The sequence below is a fragment of the Lissotriton helveticus genome, chromosome 6, assembly GCF_964261635.1.
Source record: "Lissotriton helveticus chromosome 6, aLisHel1.1, whole genome shotgun sequence".
NCBI lineage: Eukaryota > Metazoa > Chordata > Amphibia > Caudata > Salamandridae > Lissotriton > Lissotriton helveticus.
Genome location: NC_136067.1, coordinates 51,221,466 through 51,242,906, shown reverse-complemented (window position 1 = coordinate 51,242,906; position 21,441 = coordinate 51,221,466). Strand labels below are relative to the sequence as shown.

The 21,441-nt window shown below is 46.9% G+C and overlaps 1 protein-coding gene across 7 annotated transcripts in view; it reads left to right on the top strand.

The window, feature by feature from the left end:
* DNAH8 (dynein axonemal heavy chain 8) overlaps positions 1 to 21,441 on the top strand; it is a 10,041,960-nt gene that overhangs the window by 2,869,314 nt on the left and 7,151,205 nt on the right. For all 7 annotated transcript variants that reach the window (XM_078647354.1, XM_078647353.1, XM_078647356.1 and 4 more), the window contains exon 22: positions 16,077 to 16,218. In XM_078647354.1, coding sequence (XP_078503480.1) covers positions 16,077 to 16,218 — 142 coding nt within the window. The remainder of the gene's footprint in view (positions 1 to 16,076; positions 16,219 to 21,441) is intronic.

The window sequence follows — 21,441 nt, the reverse complement described above, 5'->3', positions numbered from 1 at the left end:
CACTGGCTTGGCAAGTGACACAGGAGCGACAAAACTCCTTGGTATTCTCATTCATATGGGGCCAGTGAAAGTGTGAGACAAGCCTGTCCCAAGTCTTTGTCTGACCTAAGTGACCTGCAAGGGGAATCTCATGGGCCAAGGTGAGAAGGAAACCTCTCAGAGACAAGGGGATGACCAGCCTCCTGGTTGCACCAGGCTTGGGGTCTCTTGACTCAGAGTACAGGAGTCCATCTTCCCAGTATACCCTGTGGGCACCTGTGGCATTCCCTGCAGCCTCAGCAGCAGCCTGCTGTCTGAGGGGTTCAAGGGAAGGGCAGTCTAACCGTGCCTTCCCCAGGTCTGCTCTGGAGGGTCCCCCTGAGCCCAGAAACTCAACTTGATCAAGTTCAAGCTCTTTAGGCTCAGTTTCCCTCAGTTCTCTCAGATCAGCCTCCTCAGAGACTTGATCCTCAACCTGGGGCAAGGGGGAAGGCAAAGCCTTACCCTTACTGCTCTTCTTCTTGGAAGGTGTCTGGTCCATCATTTCAGGATCCAGCACCTGTTCAGTGGGGCATTTTCTGGCCTGTGACCTAGTCACAGCAAGCACATGTGCTGGCAAGCCTAACATTTCCATGTGAGTCCTCTGCTCCACTTCTGACCATTGTGATGACTCCAAATCATTGCCCAACAAACAATCAACTGGGAGGTCTGAACTGACTACAACTTTCTTTTATCCCTTCACTCCACCCCAGGAGAAAGACACAATTGCCACACTATGACTAGTAGTGACATTGCTGGCATTGGTCACCAGGAAATCAGTACCTGGCATGATCTGTCCAGGGTCCACAAAGTTAGGTGTCACCATGGTGACACTGGCACAAGTGTCCCTATAGGCCTGAGCCATTTTGCCATTAATCAAAGGCGTCTGCCTGTATTTGCCCAAAGTATTGGGACTTATCTCAGGGGTTATATCCATATCCCCTGTACAGACAAGGACAGCCTGAGTGAGTGTGCCAACTAAGTTGTCAGACCCCTCAGTTCCCAAGGTTAACCCAACTAATGCCTTGGGAGGTACACTACCACTACTGACTGTACTAGGGGGTGCAGTTGCCTTAGGGGCTGTAGTGGCAGGAGTTTGTCCTCCTCTTTTGGTGCACTCACTAAACCAGTGAGATTTACTTTTGCAGTACTGGCACCACCTTTTTGACTGGCCTTCTTGAGTCTTCTTCTTCTGGGAAGCCTGACCCCCACCCTCTTTGGTTTGTTGGGGACCTGGTGAAGACTTCTGGTCATTTTGTTCACTCTTTGCATTACCCTTCTGGTCTGCTTTCTTCTGACCACCCTGGTTCTGGTTCTGGTTCTGCTTGATCCTTGTCCTGACCCATTTGTCTGCCTTCTTTCCCAATTCTTGGGGAGAGGTCAGATCTGAATCAACAAGGTGCTGGTGCAACAACTGGTTCTGACAATTGTTTAAAATCTGTTCTCTCATCATAAGATTATACAATCCTGTGTAATCTGTAACCTTGTTACCCAGCAACCAGCCCTCCAAAGCCTTAGTGGCACTATCCACAAAGTCAGACCAGTCCTGAGACTGAGTTTTCTGGGTGTCTCTGAACAGCAACCTGTACTGCTCAGTGGTTAAACCAAACCCATCAATCAGTGCATTTTTCAGGACCTGGTAATCATTAGCATCCTCCACTCTTGTAGTGAGGAGCTTATCTCTACCTTTGCCATCAAAGGAGAGCCACAGTATAGCTGCCCACTGACTTCGGGGAATGCACTGCACAGTGCAGGCCCTCTCCAAAGCAGCCATCCATTTCTGGATATCATCCCCTTGCTTAAAGGGGGGCACTATTTTAGTCAGGTGTTTAGTATCTAAACCCTTCTCTCTATCTCTTGGGAGATTGCTGCCACCAGTGGGAGCTAACCCACTCATCTGCTGCTCTCTTGCCAAGGCAAGCTTCTCTTTGGCCAGGGCAATTTCTTCCCTTTCAATCCTCAGAGTAGCCTGTCTCATCCTGGCTTCATGCTCCATTCTCTGAGGGGAAGTCAATCTCCTCTGGGGAGAGTTCCTTCTCCTCTGAGAAGAGGCATTAGAGTGCAGAGATCTGTTGGAGTCCCTAGAAAGAGATATATCTCTCCTAACTCCAAGGTTAGGCCTACTTAGGGTCAGTACTGGGGGTCCCCCAGATCCTAGCCCAAGCAAGTCTAAGTTGGCCCTAGTTAGCCTTCTGACTACCTTAAGACCTTTGTCTACCTCGTCCCCCTGATCCTCCTCCTCAACTGCGTTGGCAATGTTGGGGAGGTCCGGATCCCCAGAGGTACCCTCTAAGGCTGGCATATTCCCATCTAGCTGAGAAAGCTTTCTCGCATCATAAGTCTCTAAGAGACCTATTAAAAAGGGAATGGTGGGGTTAGACCCCTGCTTCAGTTTTCTGGAGACACAGATTTGTCTCATCTCCTGGAAACTGAGAGCTGCATATCTTGAAGTGACCTGTGGAGGGTCAACACTGACCAGGGGAGTCTCAGTAGATTCTCCCTGGGTAGACATGCTTTTCTAGTGAGGTGTAAGTGGTGCACTTACCTACACTATATGTTTGCCTACTGATCCCTTGCTAGAGTTGTAGTTTAGGGTGTGCTAGGCCCTAGGAGCTACAACAGCTGGTTCAGTAGAACTCAGAGTATTCTAAGCTAAGTTATATGTACCTTTAGTACTTATGTGATCTTTCACAAGATATTCTTAGGGCATGTGTGGTAAAACAACAGCAAGCTCAAATCCCAACCGCTGCTCACCAATGTGAGAAGTTGGCCTGATGTGCAGTGTTCACTATTCTAGTGATCACTATATATCAGTCCAAACAACCCTTATTGATGATTGGTTGTAAGTCAACCTTATAGACCAGCTATCCTAGTAGCATGGATACGAGCAGTCTAAGGCTAAGACTCTTTTACCATCACATTACCCCTTGAACACCCAGTGAAAGGACACCACACAAGTGTTATGAAAATAAACAATGTATTTATTAGAATCACAACAACCCTGTACTCTTTATGAGGACAGGGTGCTAAGCACACAACAAAACTCTTATGAAAATACTTAAGTTAGCACGTTATACACAAATGCCCGAGGGGCACGAAAAATCATATACTCTAAAAGTGGAATGCGAATTACTAGCAGGTAAGTAACGATTCTCAGAGGCTTTGGGATCGCTAGGACTGGACTACTGAACCTTTAGATTACTAGCAGGAGGCCTAGGGAACTCGGGTGCAGAGTGTGCACTCTCACGCGGGATGCGGGACAAAGTCTATGGAAGCTAGAATTCACAAAGTTAGTGTTCACGGGCGAACCCGACCTGATAGGGAGAAAACGACAGTGGATGCTGACCCTTGGATAGTGAGGCTATGCTGGGGCACCGAAATGCCGAAGTTACCTAGCCCAGGGGCTGCAGCTGCATAGGTCTGAAAAGACGTTGGGAATCCTCGTGCCGGACCAGGAGCCTGGAAGAAGGAAGTTGCTGGCAGGCGACCAGTGAAGAAAAGTTCGATGGATCCAAGCCTGGATCAAGGAAGAAGAAAACCTGAAAGCAGAGGGGACCAAGTTCTTGAATCACTAGCCAGTGATTAAGTGGGCACCAGGATGGCACCGGGCGAAGTCACCGCAGTCAGGTGAGTGGGCGCTGCTGGGCTCTGCAGTCTCTCGGACCAGGAGGCGTTGTCGGCGACCAGGATGGAGGTGCGAGCTGTCCCACGAAGGTTCTTGCTGTCGACGTCGCTGGACCCAGGATTGGGCAACAAGTCTTGGCAAATGCAAGGCCCACGCGGTGGACCTAAAATGGCGTCTTAGCCGGACCAGGAGGGTCCAGGGTACTTCTCCGATGGAGGGAAGCAAGGGCCAGTCTGGAGCAACCAGACTAGCAGCAGTATTGTCGTCGGGCGTCGTTCGGAAGGCCACAAGCCAGCGGGCTAGTAGCCAAACAACGCGGTGAGCAGCAACAAGCAGAAGGGCCCCACGCCGATCGTGGAGATGCTGGGGGGCTGCTCTTCGGTGCTGGAGCTGCTCAGGGTGGGGGCTTCTCGGACCCCAAAGCACTCACCAGGAAATTACTCGGTGGGCTTGCTGTGCAGAAGTCGTGCAGTCTTGGCGATGGCCGGTCCCTCGAGGTCTCGTCGCACCCACGGTTCTCAGCTGTGCTGTAGAGGTGGGTAGAGGTCAGAGGTGCCAGGGAAGCCGGGTCTCGTCGAGCTGGGCAGTCGGATTCCGGAGGAAGGACGTGCAGCAGACCGCAGTGTTCTTAGATGGTGCCTGCGGATGCAGGGTGACTACTCCTTAGCCACAAGGGAGAATCTTGAAGAAGAAATCGTGAAGTCCTTTCGTGGAAAGTGGTATCTTGATTCCAAAGATGATCTGATTTGGAAGGGGGCCAGTCCCTACCTTTATCTGGGAAAAGGGGGCTGGCACGCGACTAAGTCCTGCCCTAGGGGTGGGACCAGGAGGGGGGTGGTTACACCCACTTCCTTGGCGGGCTTTTCCCCAGCACAGGGTCTGGAGTGTCCCTGGAACTGGTTCAAGCCAGCCTATGCACAGTGAGCACCGGGGTGCCACGTGCAGTCACCTTCATCTGAAGCCCTGCCTACCTACAATACACAAAATCCTGTCTGGGACTGTGCTGGCACCGCCCCTGGCAGGAAACCCTTTGTCCTTATCTCCTGCTCTGGGAGGACTCCCAGCAGCAGGAGGGCAGACTTGTGTCTCGGTGGCAGCATCCATTTTGTGGATGCTAAGGCTCTGTCTGACTTTAACCGGGGTTAGGGGTTACATACATGTCGTGTCCCTCTAGAAGGGTGGAATGCTAACCCCGTCGCCAGAATTGGTACACCACCTTGCCCCAGCTGTCGTGCAGCCAGTTGTGTCAGTTTAGTTAGTCAGCCCAGGGGTGGCATAATACATGCTTCAGCCCCTGGGAGACTTCTGGGTACACCTCAGCCCTGGGTACAGGGACTTGGAGAGGGCCCAGTGCCAATTCAGTACCTGAGTACAATTTGGATAGAGAGAACAGTTAGGCTGTGGGTCTGATTAGCAGGCCCACAGCCAGGGAAAGTCGTAAACCAGTGCAGCAAAAAGCAAAAATCTGGGTGATCATAGGATTGCAGACCCTACTCTCCTACAATGACCAACTCTTTGTTGGTTACGTGGGCGCTAAGAAGGGGAAAGCGGTGCACAAGAGGACCATCTCCCGGTGGATCATCTTGTGTATCCAGGCATGTTACTCCTTGGCTAAGAAGGAGCCCCCTGTTGGATTGCGGGCTCATTCCACCCGAGCCACGGCAACTACAACTGCCCTGGGCCGGGGAGTGCCCTTACAAGACATCTGTCAGGCAGCTACATGGGCATTGCTGCACACATTTGCAAGACACTACTTCCTGGACAGCCAAGTCCGGAGGGATGGCTTCTTTGGCCATTCTGTCCTCCAGGACTTTCTGGTGTGATTGTTGGTTCGCAGACCCACCACCGGGGTTGGTATTGCTGGGGTATCTATTCTAAGGTAAGGAATCTATCACTAACGTGTCGCTTTCAGATGCACAAGTTACTACTTGTGTAACGATTTATCTGTAAGAGACATTAGTTAGTGATAGATTCCTTACCGACCCACCCATCCTCCCCGTTCTGCGAACCGATATCTAGTGTTAGGGTTATCCCCTTTCCGGGCCCTAGTTTCAATGGCACCAGTGTTGGTTTTTAACATGGCTCAGCGCTTCTGGCGCGGAAAAGCTGTGTCTAAGAACTGAAGTCAGCACGCGGATGCGGCGTCTAAGTACTCCGACGACGTCATCACGGCGCCCACGATGCCGACGACAGACGCGGAGCCGCAGACGACGCCTACCGACGCGCAAGGGTACTGCTACGCAAAAAAGTTCCGGATCCAGTCTGGCGCCTGGGGATATTCTAAGGTAAGGAATCTATCACTAACTAATGTCTCTTACAGATATATCGTTACACAAGTAGTAACTTGTGCAACAGGAGTGCTGTGGGGCACTACCTTGGGGCTGAGATGTGACGAAGGGGTGTGCGAGTGGAGCTACTCTGCCTGCTCATATTATGCATCTTTTCCCAATACCCTGTAGTGTAACTCCACAAGCTCCACCTACCCCTATTCTTGGCTTAGCAAAGAGTAAAGATTTGAACACGCCACTAGTTCCCACTCTTACACTATTTAACAACTGGCAGCGTTAACACAGTATGATGAAACAGTGATTGACTGTGCTGCCCAAAAGTAGACATAACTCATCAGACCCCAATTTGAAGGGATGGTAATATGTCCATTAAACATTGACAAGGGTCAGGATAGATTCCTGGGTAAGATCAAGGGATTTACAGCACATAGGTCTGACATGCGATGTGTACAGAGTGAGCATTAGGGTATGGCAACAACTTACATGGTTGAGAAGTTGTGCCTTTTTTTGGCTAAAAACCTTGACACTGTCCCAAGTACAACTGCCGTTGTCCCTTTTATCGGATAACTTGGACTTGCAAGACTTCTTGTTAGGAACATGGAAAGCACATTAAAAGTGCTTCCTGTATGCCATCTAGAACAAGCTATGTAAAATATCTCAACAAGAAGCTGTTGAAAGGCTGCATGATATTGACGGTGCTAATTTAGAACAGGCTCTTGCAGTAGTGGACAACGGTATGACTACTTTATCATCTAGAACATGGGTACTCACAAACTTTCTCTCGGGGGCCAAATATACAGTGTGGTTTATGTCCGAGGGCCGCACCGGTGGGGGCGGGGTCAGTGGGGGAAGGGGCGGGGCTAGAGCAACAAACAAAAAAACTGTGACCATGAGGTTGATCCCAGTTCCCTGCAGCGGAAGCCTTCATCCACTGAGCCACGAGACCCGGCATACACACATCTCTCTCTCTCTCGTTCTTTCTCCCTCTCTCTGTCTCCCTCCCTCTCTCTCCCTCTGTCTCTCTGTCTCCATCTGTCTCACTCACTCTGACTGTCTCACTCCCTCTCTCCCTCTGTCTCACTCCCTCTCTCCCTCTTTCTCACTCACTCCCTCTCTCCCTCTGTCTCACTCACTCCAACTGTCTCACTCCCTCTCTCCCTCTGTCTCACTCACTCTGAATGTCTCACTCTCTCTGTCTCCCTCTCCATCTCTGTACCCTCTCCATCTCTGTCTCCCTCTCCCTCGCTCTGTTTCCCTCTCCCTCAGTTTCCCTCTCCCTCACCCTGTTTCCCTCTCCCTCAGTTCCGTTTCCCTCACTCTGTTTCCCTCTCCCTCAGTTTCCCTCTCCCTCACTATGTTTCCCCCTCCCTCACTCTGTTTCCCTCTCCCTCCTTCCCTCTGTCTCCCTCTCTCCTTCCCTCTGTCTCCCTCTCTCCTTCCCTCTCCCTCCTTCCCTCTGTCTCCCTCTCTCCTTCCCTTTCCCTCCTTACCTCTGTCTCCCTCTCCCTCCCTCACTCACTCTCCTTCCCTCACCCTCACTCTCACTCACTCTCCTCCCTCACTCTCCCTCCCTCACTCTCCTTCCCTCACTCTCCTTCACCCTCCCTCTCCCTCGCCCTCCCTCTCCCTCGCCCTCCCTCGCCCTCACTCTACCTCGCCCTCACTCTACCTCGCCCTCACTCTACCTCGCCCTCACTCTACCTCGCCCTCACTCTCCCCCGTCCTCACTCTCCCTTGCTCTCCCTCTCTCGCCCTCGCTCTCCCTCCCTCGCTCTCCCTCTCCCTCACTCTCACTCTCAATCTCCCTCACTCTCCCTCGCCCTCTCTCTCCCTCGCCCTCCCTCACTCTCCCTCGCCCTCACTCTCGCTCTCACTCTCCCTCGCCCTCACTCTCCCTCACCCTCACTTTCCCTTGCCCTCACTCTCCCTCGCCCTCACTCTCCCTCGCCCTCACTCTCCCTCGCCCTCACTCTCCCTCCCTCTCCCTCCCTCGCTCTCACTCTCCCTCGCCTTCACTCTCCTTCCCTCACTCTCCCTCCCTCACTCTCCCTCCCTCATTTTCATTCTCACTCACCCTCACTCTCCCTCGCCCTCACTCTCCCTCACCCTCACTCTCCCTCCCTCTCCCTCACACTCCCTCTCCCTCGCCTTCACTCTCCTTCCCTCATTTTCATTCTCACTCACCCTCACTCTCCCTCGCCCTCACTCTCCCCCTCCATCACTCTCCCTCGCCCTCACTTTCCCTCGCCCTCACTCTCCCTCGCTCTCACTTTCCTGCCCTCACTCTCCTGCCCTCACTCTCCTGCCCTCATTCTCCCTCGCCCTCACTCTCCTGCCCTCACTCTCCTGCCCTCACTCTCCCTCGCCCTCACTCTCCCTCGCCCTCACTTTCCCTCGCCCTCACTTTCCCCCGCCCTCACTCTCCTGCCCTCACTCTCCTGCCCTCACTCTCCCTCGCCCTCACTCTCCTTCGCCCTCACTCTCCTGCCCTCACTCTCCCTTGCCCTCACTCTCCCTCGCCCTCACTCTCCCTCGCCCTCACTCTCCCTCACTCTCCTTCCCTGAATCTCACTTACCCTCACTCACCCTCACTCACCCTCCCTCTCTCTCCCTCTCCATCCCTGTCTCTCTCCCTCCCTTTCCCTCCCTCCCTGTCTCCCTCCTTCCACCTTGCCTGTGTGTGCCCGGGCTGAGACAGCTTCAGGGCACACACACACACACACACACAGCCTCACCGGAGCACTTCACAGGTCTTCAAAAGACCATTCGTATGTTAATGAGGCTTTGTCACCTCTTAGCCCCCTGCAGCCCCACTCTGACTACGACGGGAATCGCCCGGCCCCCACCGAGCAGCAGTCTGAGTCGCGCTGCCGCAGGGGTGTTTGCTGACACTCTGTAAAAAAAAAACCATTTAAACACGGGTACATGTCTGCAAGGTCCGCGGGCCGCCAGGGATGGCTTGCCGGGCCGCTGACAGCCCGCGGGCCGTACTACGAGTACCTGTGATCTAGAATGTATTCTTTAGGTAATATTGTCTCATCAATAACAGATGTGGTTCAGCAAAATTTGTCTGCATTACAACATGGGCAGTCCCTAATAAAGTGGCCTATTAAGATGGCTGACGGACCTGTGTCCGTCCGCCACCCCGAGGTGGAGGGACCGTCCACAGGAGCAGCAGCAGTCCCTCCATTGCAATTAGGATGTGACCGCCACCCTGGCGGTCACATCCCGTATCTTTAACCTTGCGGCGGGTGCTGCTTGAAGCAGCACCCGCCGCAAGGTTAAAAATGCATGCTTTACATTTACATGCACAAAGCGGCAGGCACCGCGCGGTGCCTGCCGCTTTGTGCGTGTAAATGCTGGGGGGTACCATAGGGCCCCCAAACACCAAAGACCACATGCTTTTCCACGGCAGAAAAGCCGCCGTGGAAAAGCATGTTTCAACGCACATCGCAATTTGGCTGACGGTGTCTTGCAGACACCGCCACCAAATAGCCCTCCACAACCCGCGGATCAGCGGTGGACGGACCTGCCATCCGCCGCTGGTCCCACCGCAATCCCACCGCCATCCTAATCTGGCCGTGGGTGTTTCCTGTGGCCACGGCGGTGAATCCGCATCCTCCAGGCCGGCGGTGGCTTCCGCCGACCCGAAGGATGCGGATTCACCGCCATCCTAATCGGCCCCTTAGGTCAGTTCTATTGTTAACCTGGACACTGCAAACATTGCATCAGGCCATGTACCTTGTCGATACATTAACACCACAGATCTGCTTTCACCTTATCATTTTTCTGATCAACAGATAGCTTTGGCATAAAAAGATGTAAAATACACAGTATTACACATTGAAAAGCTTGAATAATTATGGTTACCATTGCTGAATTAGCATCCTTGGATTGGATAATCCATGGATAGATTACACTGCCAATCTCAATTTACCACTTCCAGTACTGTCTACAACACCATCAAGTGGGCAAATCTGAAGCATTGGATGAAGGGTTCATACATGAACAATGGGGTCTTCCTTTCACATTGCCAACACTGAGGTTTTCTCAGCTGTTTGGACTGCGAGAATATTTGGGGCATGCAATGCGGCGGTAGCAAACCTGTCTTTCTACTTGAAAGGGTCTCTGCAGCCATGAAACTTCCAGCTTTCAGATTGCTGTGGAATAAAACCAGGGATCGCATATGTGGTGACTGTCTCTTCCGTTGTGACATGTTGCACAAAAGTCCTGTTTCCGTTGCTCGTGTAGTTAGGGAGGATACGCTGTGGCCTTCAATTAATCTTTCCAATATGCGCTTTGACGCCCTGAGCAAACTGAAACCTTATTGTTTCAAAAAGATGTGGCCTTAACTTCAGCCAAGGAGACGTTTGATCTTCAGGTGGTCGTTCCTCCTTGGAGATATAGGCGCTCCTTCGCACTAACTACCCACGACATTTTGGGGACCTGGTCCATCGTATTTTAAATATGTCTAATACGACTTGAATTGTAGGGTTTTTTAGAAGCACAGGCACTGGGTTGGTCCGTACCTTCTAGACGGTGATTGGAATTATTCCATCCTTAATCGACTCCGTCTTTGGAAGCATTTGTGGAGGCCTTCTGCTGATCCTGCTCCTATTTGCAGGGATATTGCTTTTAGTATTTTTTTCCGCAATGGATGTTCCAGTTTGAGTTCAAATGGATCTGGCACTGCCACACGTCCAACGGTGCTGTGAAAGCATGGTGCATTTCTTTGGAATACCTCTGCTTCAAGAACTGGATAAGCATTGGTTTCTGTCTTTCTGGCCTGTATTGCTTCATTCTGTACAGCCTGTTTTCCGATGCCTCTTGTTAACTTACAAGTGTGCCCTTGACTTGTGCTTGAGGTCACAGTTGGTTTAACCTTCAGACTTACAAGTGCTGGTCGACCCATTGAAGACCCATCTGTACAGTTGTCCCTGGAGGATACCTCTGCTCTAAGAGCTACCCTGGGTTGCCTCCATGCCTAGTGGTTTGGTTCTTAGCTCTGCTTCAAAGGAATATCAGGTTGCTGTAAACGCTCCCTCAGCGGCTGCTGGGGGGTTTGGATGGGAATATACTTGCTCAATCAAATTGCTCTGAGGTGTGCCTCTGGGAACATTGCCTGCGTAAGCTGAGAACATCAATGTTTTGTCTACCACTTGGAACATGTAAACATTTGGCTCCATGTGGTGGGAACATTTTATTCAGCCTGTTTTTACCTTCCAAAATTGTTTTAAAACGATCTCTCGTTTTTAATGCTTTTATAATTGTAACACATTTGGCTTTCTTTATGGTTAGGGCCTCTAAATAGCATAAGTGCCTGAGTTTTTAGATATGATTTCCAAATAACATTTTATCATATACACTTTTTTTTAAAACTCTTTTTATTAGCACATAAACTATGAGCAGTACATATATGAGGCGTTGATTTTATGTTGCCATTTCCTTTGTTATACTGTTGGTTAGAATTCAGTTATACATTGTTATTCCTTCCGACAACATCCTGGGATTAGCCACTACTTTTACTGTAATCTCACTAAAACCCTCTGTAGGTCTGGCAAGCCCTCCAAACCTTTCCTCATTTCTTGTGGCATCCCCTGCTTGTGTAAACTATGGGTTCTGTCTGCCACCAATCCAGGTCGTTTTCCCATTCTGCCACCGTCGGAATGGCAATTGCCCCCCACTTCCTTGGAATATTCCGTATCGCAACCACGGTTGCTAACGCTAGCCATGTTCTTAGGTGCCTCAGCCAGTCCTCTGCTCCCAGAATCAGTTATAGGAACCAAATCATATGCACTTTTAGCACTTCATATATATCTTCTGATGTCTTTTTAGGTAGTGGTATTATTTTGCTTTGGATAGCTTCTTAGCCTACGTTTGTATGAGGAGTGGGTGTCATGTGCCTGAGGTAAGTCCGGTAGCAATTAGTGCCATTTTTGCATGTACACATTCCTTTCCCAAAAGTTGCCTTCTCTTTGCACATCGACTTTCGACACACAATTGCATTCATGACTCTTGGGCTAGTTTCTTGGAAACACTGACCTTGCTGACATGGAGCACTTTGTGAGAACACTATCGTACTTCCTTAGGGACTAACCCTCATGTGCGTGACACAAATGTGTTTTAATAATTAAGTCCATGTAGCGAGGCAGCTATCTGTGGAACACAAACAACAGTGGCCCGATCACAATCTCAGCCCAAAGCAAGGTTACCGTTTTCTATATATAACCTTTTGTTTCCTAACATAATCGTAGGAGACACTTCTGCTGAATTTGAGGGGTCACTACATGCAAAGCGTTTGCCTAGCAGCTGATTGGCATCTCTGTGATGTTTTTCCAGTGTAGTGTAGTCCCAAAAAGTATCCTGTCAAGCAGGACCTACGACGATTACGGATAACATATACTGTGGGTCTGGTGGCAGACTGACTCTGTCTACACCCCGCCGCATATATTAGCCTACAGTTTGCATTAGATAGCACACAGTGCTACTAGAATCTCCTGTTATCAGAGAGATTAGTTTGTGCAACTTTAGAACACAATAACCTCAGACTCGTGGAAACAATATATTACTTTTCACCCAGTCACTCGTGCTTGCTTGTTTTTACTCTCAGAGAGATACAGAGAAGACACAGTTGAACGTGTTTACATTAAGAATTTATTGTACAGTAGTTCATCTCATGTAGAATAAATGTGCTGTTATAACGGTAACACAGTAACAAGTAACAAAGATATAGAACCAGCGGTACAGTGAATAAGAAGAGTTAGTACTGTTCTACCATTTTGCAATGGTCACAAATCTATATATGTATATAGAATGCATTTATAAAGTAAAGTGCGTACTCTTAAGATGCCTGTCTAGTTGTACCTTAGTGTACCTACATGTCAGTAGGTGCGAAAGAGCTAATAAGCCTAACAGCCTAGAATCTAAGAGCCAAGAATCCAGCTAGGATTTAGTCCAACCCCCATACCTGAATGGTGAGAGTGTGGGACTCCGTCCTGGTCTCGAGTTGGACACCCCGCAAGGGATGGTTAGACCACTGTGAGCTGGAGCGATGGCATGCCGGAGCCGCAGTGTCTCTGGTCAGTGTGTCAACCTTGAAGTCTCTGGTCCCTCCTGCTTACGGATAGCAAGAGTTGCTGTATTTATACAGTCTATGTGTGTGTGTTACCCATTGTTCAGTATGAGGATGACGTTTAAGGATTAAACCTTGTGTGTCGATGAGAGAGGTGAAGTGTACTTCCTGGAAGGTGTACTCATTAATTATTCATATGTGCTAAGGATGACGTCTTAGCAGTATCGATCTGGCAGAACCCACCCTCGTAATGAACTAGGTGACCGGTTTAGTCCATAAAAGGCTGCAGACCTTGTAAGGCGTTATGTCCATACAAAGCAGTCTTTCCTTATTTGGAGTTATGTTCCTATAAGGCTTGTTCTTATGAAATGACGGGAGCTGATGTAGGAAAAGTGTACGATGTTCCCTGGATCTATATTAGGGTACCGATATCGAATATAACACCAGTTTGCAACCAGTCTTTACAGTCTTACCCATCAGAAAATGGGGTTGGATCATCCAGAAGGGGGTTTCTTGGTAGGAGTATGCTGTTGTCGCAACAAGATGGCGGAGCTATTCATTTTGTTCACTGTTCTGACATTCAGTATGACTTTTGTCAGCTTCAGTCTATTAATCATCGCAGCCCACTTTCTATAAGCAAGAATTACTATGGGTGAATAAATATTGAAAACACCTCTCAGTGTATTCTTTGTTTATTGCTCTAAGTGAAAGAAGGCCAAAGTGATTGAGCGAAAAGTGGCACTGCAAGCTAGCTGGTCCAAGGGACAACATATCCAGTTGGGGTTCCCAATCAGTCTGGAACCATCCTATTTTTTTGCTGTCCACAAATGCACAGTACTCACTAATTGGTGGTAACTACACAACAGTGGAGCAGGAGAGAGCCCCATATAGGGCCTTCCAAGTAGCCATGTCTTTGCCCACGGTGTACTGGTGTGGCGCTCTGTGCCATGTCTGTCAAAATTACTTAGAAACATTCAAATATTTGGGACATTTAGACTAATTGGTTAGTGCCTGTATCTCAGACAGTTTTAGCATATCGCAAAATCACATTTGTGACCACAAAAGTACTTATCATTATGTACAACATCCTTTTTATGATTTAGAAATTTCTTTAGACTAAAAAAAGGATTTTTGCAAACATTTCTGAATTCCAAATAGCAGGGTTCATGAAAGGGGTTTTCTCCCTCTACTTTCCAGTTCTGAAATGAATTTATTGATAATTTGAGACTACAAATACTGGCGCAAACCGTTGAGGAGTTATCGACCTCCAAGTTGTGGCAGTAACTAATTTGCAGAGGGGGAGGAGTCCCCTTAGGACAGGATGTTGTCAGCCTTAGGGGGAGAAGTTTTCCAATAACTGCCAACCAAACAGTGCAGAATCTCTACTATCTACACAGACACCTGGTAAATAGTGAGATATTGCTGCTAATTGTGCAGATGCCCGCCAAACAGTGCAGAATATTTACAGTTTAGTCAGCGGCAGGGTAAATATTGAAGTTTTTCTGCTATTTTCACAGCGGTCAGTCAAACAGCGCAGACTCTCCACCATTCAGCCAGCAGCCGGGTAAACATTTAGGTTTTCCTGCTATTTGCACAGCTGCCGGACACACAGTGCAGAATTTCTACTATCTAACCAGCGGGCAAGTAAAAAGTGAAGTTGTTCTGCTATTTGCATGGCCGCCATCTGCATAATACAGATGGACATATTATCAAGAAACAGCGTTAACATTATCGCCGCTTTAGCGACAGAAAACTGCTGCTAAAGCGGTGATAATGGGCTTGATAATACACCCTTGTGAATTCCCATAGAAGCCCATATTCTGGTGTTAACATGTGCTTCTATGGGAATTCTCAACGGCGTATTATCAAGCCCATTATCGCCGCTTTAGTGGTAGTTTTCTGCCGCTAAAGCAGCGATAATGTTAACGCCGTGCTTAATAATATGCCCCAGAATCTCTACGGTTGAGACAACGGTCGGGTAAATAGTGATGTTTTTCTGCTATGTTCACCGCTGCCAGCAGGGCAGGGCAACATCTCTACTATTTAATCTGCAGCCTATTAAAACCCCTTCGACGCTCATGACGAGCTCAGCTCGTCATGGAGTTTCCATTGACTTCAATGGAAATTACATTGAATGTCCAAGTTCAAGCTTAGCATCCAAGTGGTTAAATATTCCAGTTTTCCTGCTAATTGTATGGCCAGCAGACAGCCAGTGCAGAATCTCTACTATTTAACCAGTGGCCGGGTAAATAGTGAAGTTGTTCTGCTATTTGCATGGACGCCAGCCAAATAGTTCAGAATTCCTGCCGTTTAGCCAGCAGCCAGGTAAAGGGGGAGGTTTTTCTGCTATTTGCATGGCCACCAACCAAACAGTGTAGAATTTCTACTATTTAGCCACTGGGCGGGTAAATAAGGAAGTTTTGTGTGCTATTTATTGATCCGTATCTCATAGTTCTTTAGGTGAAGAGGATACACATAGATGTTAAAGAGCCAATTCCTCAGGAATACTCCAATCAAGGTTTGCCTTGGCATCTCTTTTGGGAGAAACAAATGTGACATTTCTGAGGAAGGGATAATAGATTCAAGTTCAAAAGCTTCCAAGGCGGTTCAGGATCCCCAGTCAACACTGTACACCAGGGCCTTTTCCTTACCTTCTGAAGAACTCTTGAAATCGGTGATGAGGTGGAGGTAAAGGCATACTGAAATTATACTGGGTTAACTACTGATGCAAGAAGCATATTGACTGCACTTGTTGAGTTGTGTTGCAACAGTGTCTAATAAAGGTTGACCTCAGGTTTTGAAGAAGGGGTTCAAGAACTTTTTGGCGAATCTCCCACTTGTGTGATAAGTATAGCTGTAGTCATCTCATGCAGGCTGTTAATGGTAAAGAACCTTCTGAATAAGCGTAACATCCCCATAAGGGTAGCATTACCCTTTCAGTACATTCACTAACAGTTTTCTCTTTTCATCGATGCATCCTACATGACAGTACACTTGTCTACAATGTTTAGAATGTCGTTAGTAATATAAGATAATAATGATCTCATAACATGCTTAATTTTCTTTTAAATAGACAAGCACAAAGGAGTGGGCGCAAGTATTGAACCACAAAAGTGAGCAAATAGAAAACGCTGTTAAGGAGTTGACATATATATTTCAGTCTATTTATGAACCAAAAGATCCTATCCAAACCCCTGAAGGATCTACAGAACCAGGTACCTATTATGTATAAACAGTGCAAAATTGAATATTAAGGGCATATTAAAGTTTTTGGCTTTAACCTGCATATAAATATTCATAATTTTCACAAGTAATATTCCATGTTCAGTGGGAGAATTGCTTTTCCTTTGTTCTCTTTAAATGCATTTGAAACTAAGCTTACACTAACAAACTGTTTATTCTGTCCTCCATCTTGAATTGATGTGATAACACACCACATGACAACTCTTATCTTTTTTTATTGTTCTAAATAAAAGAAATTGCAAGCTATATATTAATAAATAGAGAGCGTTCCCAGAGGCTTCTCCCCACGTTGTACCTAACCAAGGACATCCTAACTGTCCCTGGCTATTGGTGTACAAGGTATAAACTAGCAAGCTTCAATAAACTATAAGAGCAACGAAATCCAATGTAATACTACAATGAGTGAGTCCTCAAATGTATTCTGTAGTAACATGTTTTTTCTTCCTTGTTACTAATTGATGCACATCCTGAGAACCATGCATTGGTGTAGAACATTTATTAAAGCCATTGTCTAAAGTTCAATAAAAGGACGTGCTTTTCTTTGTACCCCGAAACTCTTATTTCCTATGCTGGATTTCATATAGCATTTTACAAAAATCCTTGTACTTATGAGTTATATGCTTTACTGCTGAACTTATTGATGGTATATCTTATGTAAATTGCCTATTAATTCTATATTTGAACCTTGAAAATATACCTGTGTCTGAATGTTTAATATAAAACCAGAGAAATTTGCTTGTTATAGTTAGTTGAGCTAACTATAACTCGCGCGCTTGCAATGCAATGCACTGCTGATGATGTCACATATTACATCACTCATGACATGGTCAGTGACATCACTGATGACATCTCAAATGACATCACTGATGACATCATCCAGTGAATGTGTGTTTCTGTAAAGTTGAAATATTTTTCATATATATATATAAGCCCAGGTGTATTGAAGAATGAATGCATTTACAAGTGCCTGAAGGGATTATTTAGTAGGTGCGTGACTGACTGTATAAGTGAGTGATGGAACGTGTCTTACTGAATGCATGGGTTAGTGACTAAACTGTGTGAAAGTCTGTATTAGTCTCTCAGTTGGTGTGTAAGCAACTGCATGGGTTGCTGAATAGCTACATGAGTGTCTATATGGGTTTGTTGATTTGTTGTCTGAGTATCTGTATGGGTCCCTGAGTGTCTGTGTGGGTGTATGACTCTGTGCATAGATGTCTGAGTGGGTGATTCACTTGTTGTATGGATTCAAAAGTGCATATGGGAAGAGCTGTATGGGTGAGTTAGTGTGTGTATGGGTGTGTTGGTGAGTAAATGTATGTCTCAGTGGTATATCTGTGACTAACTACATATGTTTTAAGGCACTATATATGAGTGTTGGAGTATATAAATGACTATACGTGAGAGTACGTTATTTAAAGAGTGGGTGTATAAATAAGTGTCTGCTTCTATCAGAGATTGTAGAAGACAGTAAATATGTGTTAGTATCTGTATAAATAAGTGTCTCTATAAATAACGGAGTTGGTGTGTATAACAGTATACGTGAGTAAATGGGTATGTGATTGATTCTTTGCATTACTGACTAGGTGTGTGAGTAATTCTATGGATGAGTGGTGGAGTGTGACTGCATGTATAAATGTATGAGTGCATATTATAGTACTGTATTGATGAGTTACTACATATATAAGTGACTGTATGTGTGTGTGTAGACCTAGGAAATAGTGAGTGGTATGTACTATATGGCATTGTTGTGTGTATGGTTTCAAAAATAGTAGTCTGCATTTTAGAATGGGTGTATCAAAGTTTACATTAGGGTATCACTATGTGCATCAGATTATCACGTGGATGATGTTATCAGTGATGTCATCAGTGATGTCACTGACCATGTCATGAGTGATGTAATATGTGACATCATCAGCAGTGCATTGTGGGCGCACAAGTTATAGTTAGCTCCACTAACTATAACAGGCGAATTTCTCTGGTTTTATATGAGTCAAATGTCCAATTTACTATAACATCCCTGAAACCTATGTTTTTTTAGTGAATTTCAAAGGCTTTTTAAATGCTAATTCCTAACTATAACGTCTGTAAAACCTATCGTTTTTTCAGTGAATTTCAAAGGTTTTTTAAATGTTAATTTCATATTTTAATATTTATAAAACCTATATATTTTTTGGTAATATTTTAGAACTCTATTATCCCTTTTTAACTTAAAAAATGATGCAATGTTTTATATCTTCCCCAAAAAATATGTATATCTTTATTTATTTTTTCTTTAAGAAAACTGGAGTCCCATACCGGTAGTGTACCAAGCTCCATCACCACGCGAATCCAATCCTTCATATTGCTAAACTCGTAAATGATGCGCATTTCGTATCCAATGGGTTTGTGGCAACGCGTCACGCGTAACATCATATACGTATGTGGTCGCGCCAGCTGCTACTTTGGTATCCAACGGGTACGCAGTACCAAGTCACGCGTTACGTCATGTACATATGGGGTCGTACCCTCTGCGCGTTGCGTATGCGATGAGTGCCCGCTGCCAGGCCCTGTGTAACATCATAGACGTATGGTGTCACGCCGGGTATGCCATTACCTCATTTTTTTAATGTCTCAAAGCTATATCTAAATAACTTTAAAGTGTATATGAGAGCAAGCGATAATCTAAAATATGTTAAACGTTTATATATTTCTAACTGTAATAAACTTTTTATATGATAAATACATTTTCTCAAAATCGCGTCGGGTGCGGCCTCCTTGCTCGCTCAATGCGCGATTGCCATGTGACTTTAAAAAAAAGCATTTGACTAGTTCATAACATTTCCCATTGTAACAGTTGGAGGATCCCACCCATTTTAGTCATTCTCTCTACAGAGTTCTGAGCCTTCTGCTTATTGAGCTTTTTTGAAAAGTTTTTGTTGCTGTGTACACATATCTTATACTACACACAACATGCAACGATCATCTTGATCAATATTCATGGTCTGTACATTAGCCTTCCACGTGTGATGGCAATGCATCTGAAACGTTACATCAAAAAACAAATGTGTGTTACACGATGCCCCTGGTGTGTGTGTGTGTGTGTGCACATTGTTGTGCAGCCTTTCGGCCTGGGTATTGGTGGCTCGAAGGGGTATCATCAGCCACGATCAGAGTGTACATCCTAGATCACATGTGACAAACAGTAAAGAGTAATGTGTGGATTGGTGTTGCAGTATGCTCTGTTGTCAGGCTTTACCAGTATTGTAGTGTGTCATATGTGAGACTTTCAGATTCACGTTTGACATGCATTGCTTGACTGTAATGAGCGTTATCACTATGTATGACGTAGCCTCACTGCTGATCCTCCCTCCATCCGAGCACATTCACGTGTGCGCTTCGCAATAGCAACACTTTCAATAATACCGCACACCATTGACATGCGTGTCTGCGCATATCCACAACTTTGACAACGACATGTGATGTTGTCCTTTCAATGTTTTTGAAAAGCATCTCATTAGCGATAGTTGCCGCCCTCCTGGTACATGCTACATTCATGTAAATTGCGCATTCTCTTCCAGGGGATCCTCATCAATAGTCATAAGCATTAGAATATTCCCGCCCATGCGCGGGACCACGGAAACACTATATTATATGTGCCCCACATATATATATATTCATATATATATACTCATATAAATATAAAAACAAGCAATATCAGCCAAAATAACCATAGAGCTGGATTATGCTGTAAAGAATTTCCACCATACATGTAAACATATGCATTAGAAAACATAAAAAACAACATCAAAGATTGTTTTGAAACTGTTTTAATGCTGAAAAAACAACAGAAATTCATATAATATCCTGAAAGCATAGAAAGCTCCCAGGCTGCATTGCAAACACACAGTCTAAAAGACTGAAAAGCTAACCTGTAGTTGCATGCTACAATAAACTGACACCGTGCCTTTAAGGCACTTATGACCCCCAGTATCCCATCATGCCTCAGGGGTGACAGTTGGGTCAGTTGTTCTTTCCGTCTCTTTCAGGAAGGATCCTGGATTCACAGCTCCACTATTTTTCTGTTTTCTGACAGAAAATTCTCTCAGATTTTGATTTTTTGACCTTACTTCGACGTTTTTCATCTAGTCAAGTAGGTTTTCTCTTGTTGGTAGGCTTTTTCTTCTGAAAATGCCTTCCGTTTTTGACAAATGCCCTTCTTGTGGCAAGAAGAAGGCAAAGACGGACAGCCACGAGGTATGCATCCTGTGCTTACCTGAAGACCATGACCCAAGGACCTGCCCTCACTGTGAGTCTCTGTCATAAAGAACTTTAAAAGACAGAGAAAGGATTCGTGTCTATGGTCTAGTCCATAGGTCTTCTAGAGGGAGGTCCCCAGCCAAGAAGAGCTCCAAGAGGTCCAGAGAACCTTCAAAGGGCAAGTCTTTTGGTCCTGCAGCTTCAGCGTTGGGCTTGGCGCTGAGAAAGGAGCAACCGGTGGGTCATTCGTCGAAAAAACGACATGTATCGCCGTCGACGGCGGGCTCGCCGTCAAGAAGATCAGGTATGTCGTCATCGAGATGTCAAGACCCTCCGCCATAGTCAACTCGGTGAGGATCGGCGTCGAGAAATAAGACCCCTCCACCGTCGTCAACCAGGCGGCGATCGGCGTCAAGGGGCGTTACACCTCCGCCGTCGTCAACCAAGCGACGACCGGCGTTGAGAAGTGTGACTCCTCCGTCGAGGGTTAAGGAGCCTCCGCCTTCGTCGTCGTCATGATGTTCGGCGTCGAGCGCTGGCTCACCTCCGTCGTCGCAGGCTAAGCGACCGACGTCGAGAGCCCCAAGTCCTCCGCCGTCGAGGAGGACATCTTCTTCGACGTCGCATCGACGTTCGGCGTCGAGGGCGACCAATACCCCTCCGCCGACGTCACGTAGACATTCGAAGTCAAAGTCAGCTCCGTCGTCAGCAACACCACGCCGCTCGATGTCGAGAGACAATTCCTCACGTCGGAGACATACAACGTCGAGGTCGCCTGATCCACCGGCGCCACAGAGACAGTTGGCGTCGAAGGAGAAGACTCCGTCGACGGTGGGACAGCACCGGTCGACGTCGAGAGGTCATCATCGCTCGGAGTCGAGGCATGAGCCTTCTGAGCATTCGACGTCGAGGCGCCATGAACGGTCCAGATCGACGTCGAGACACCATGAACGAGGATC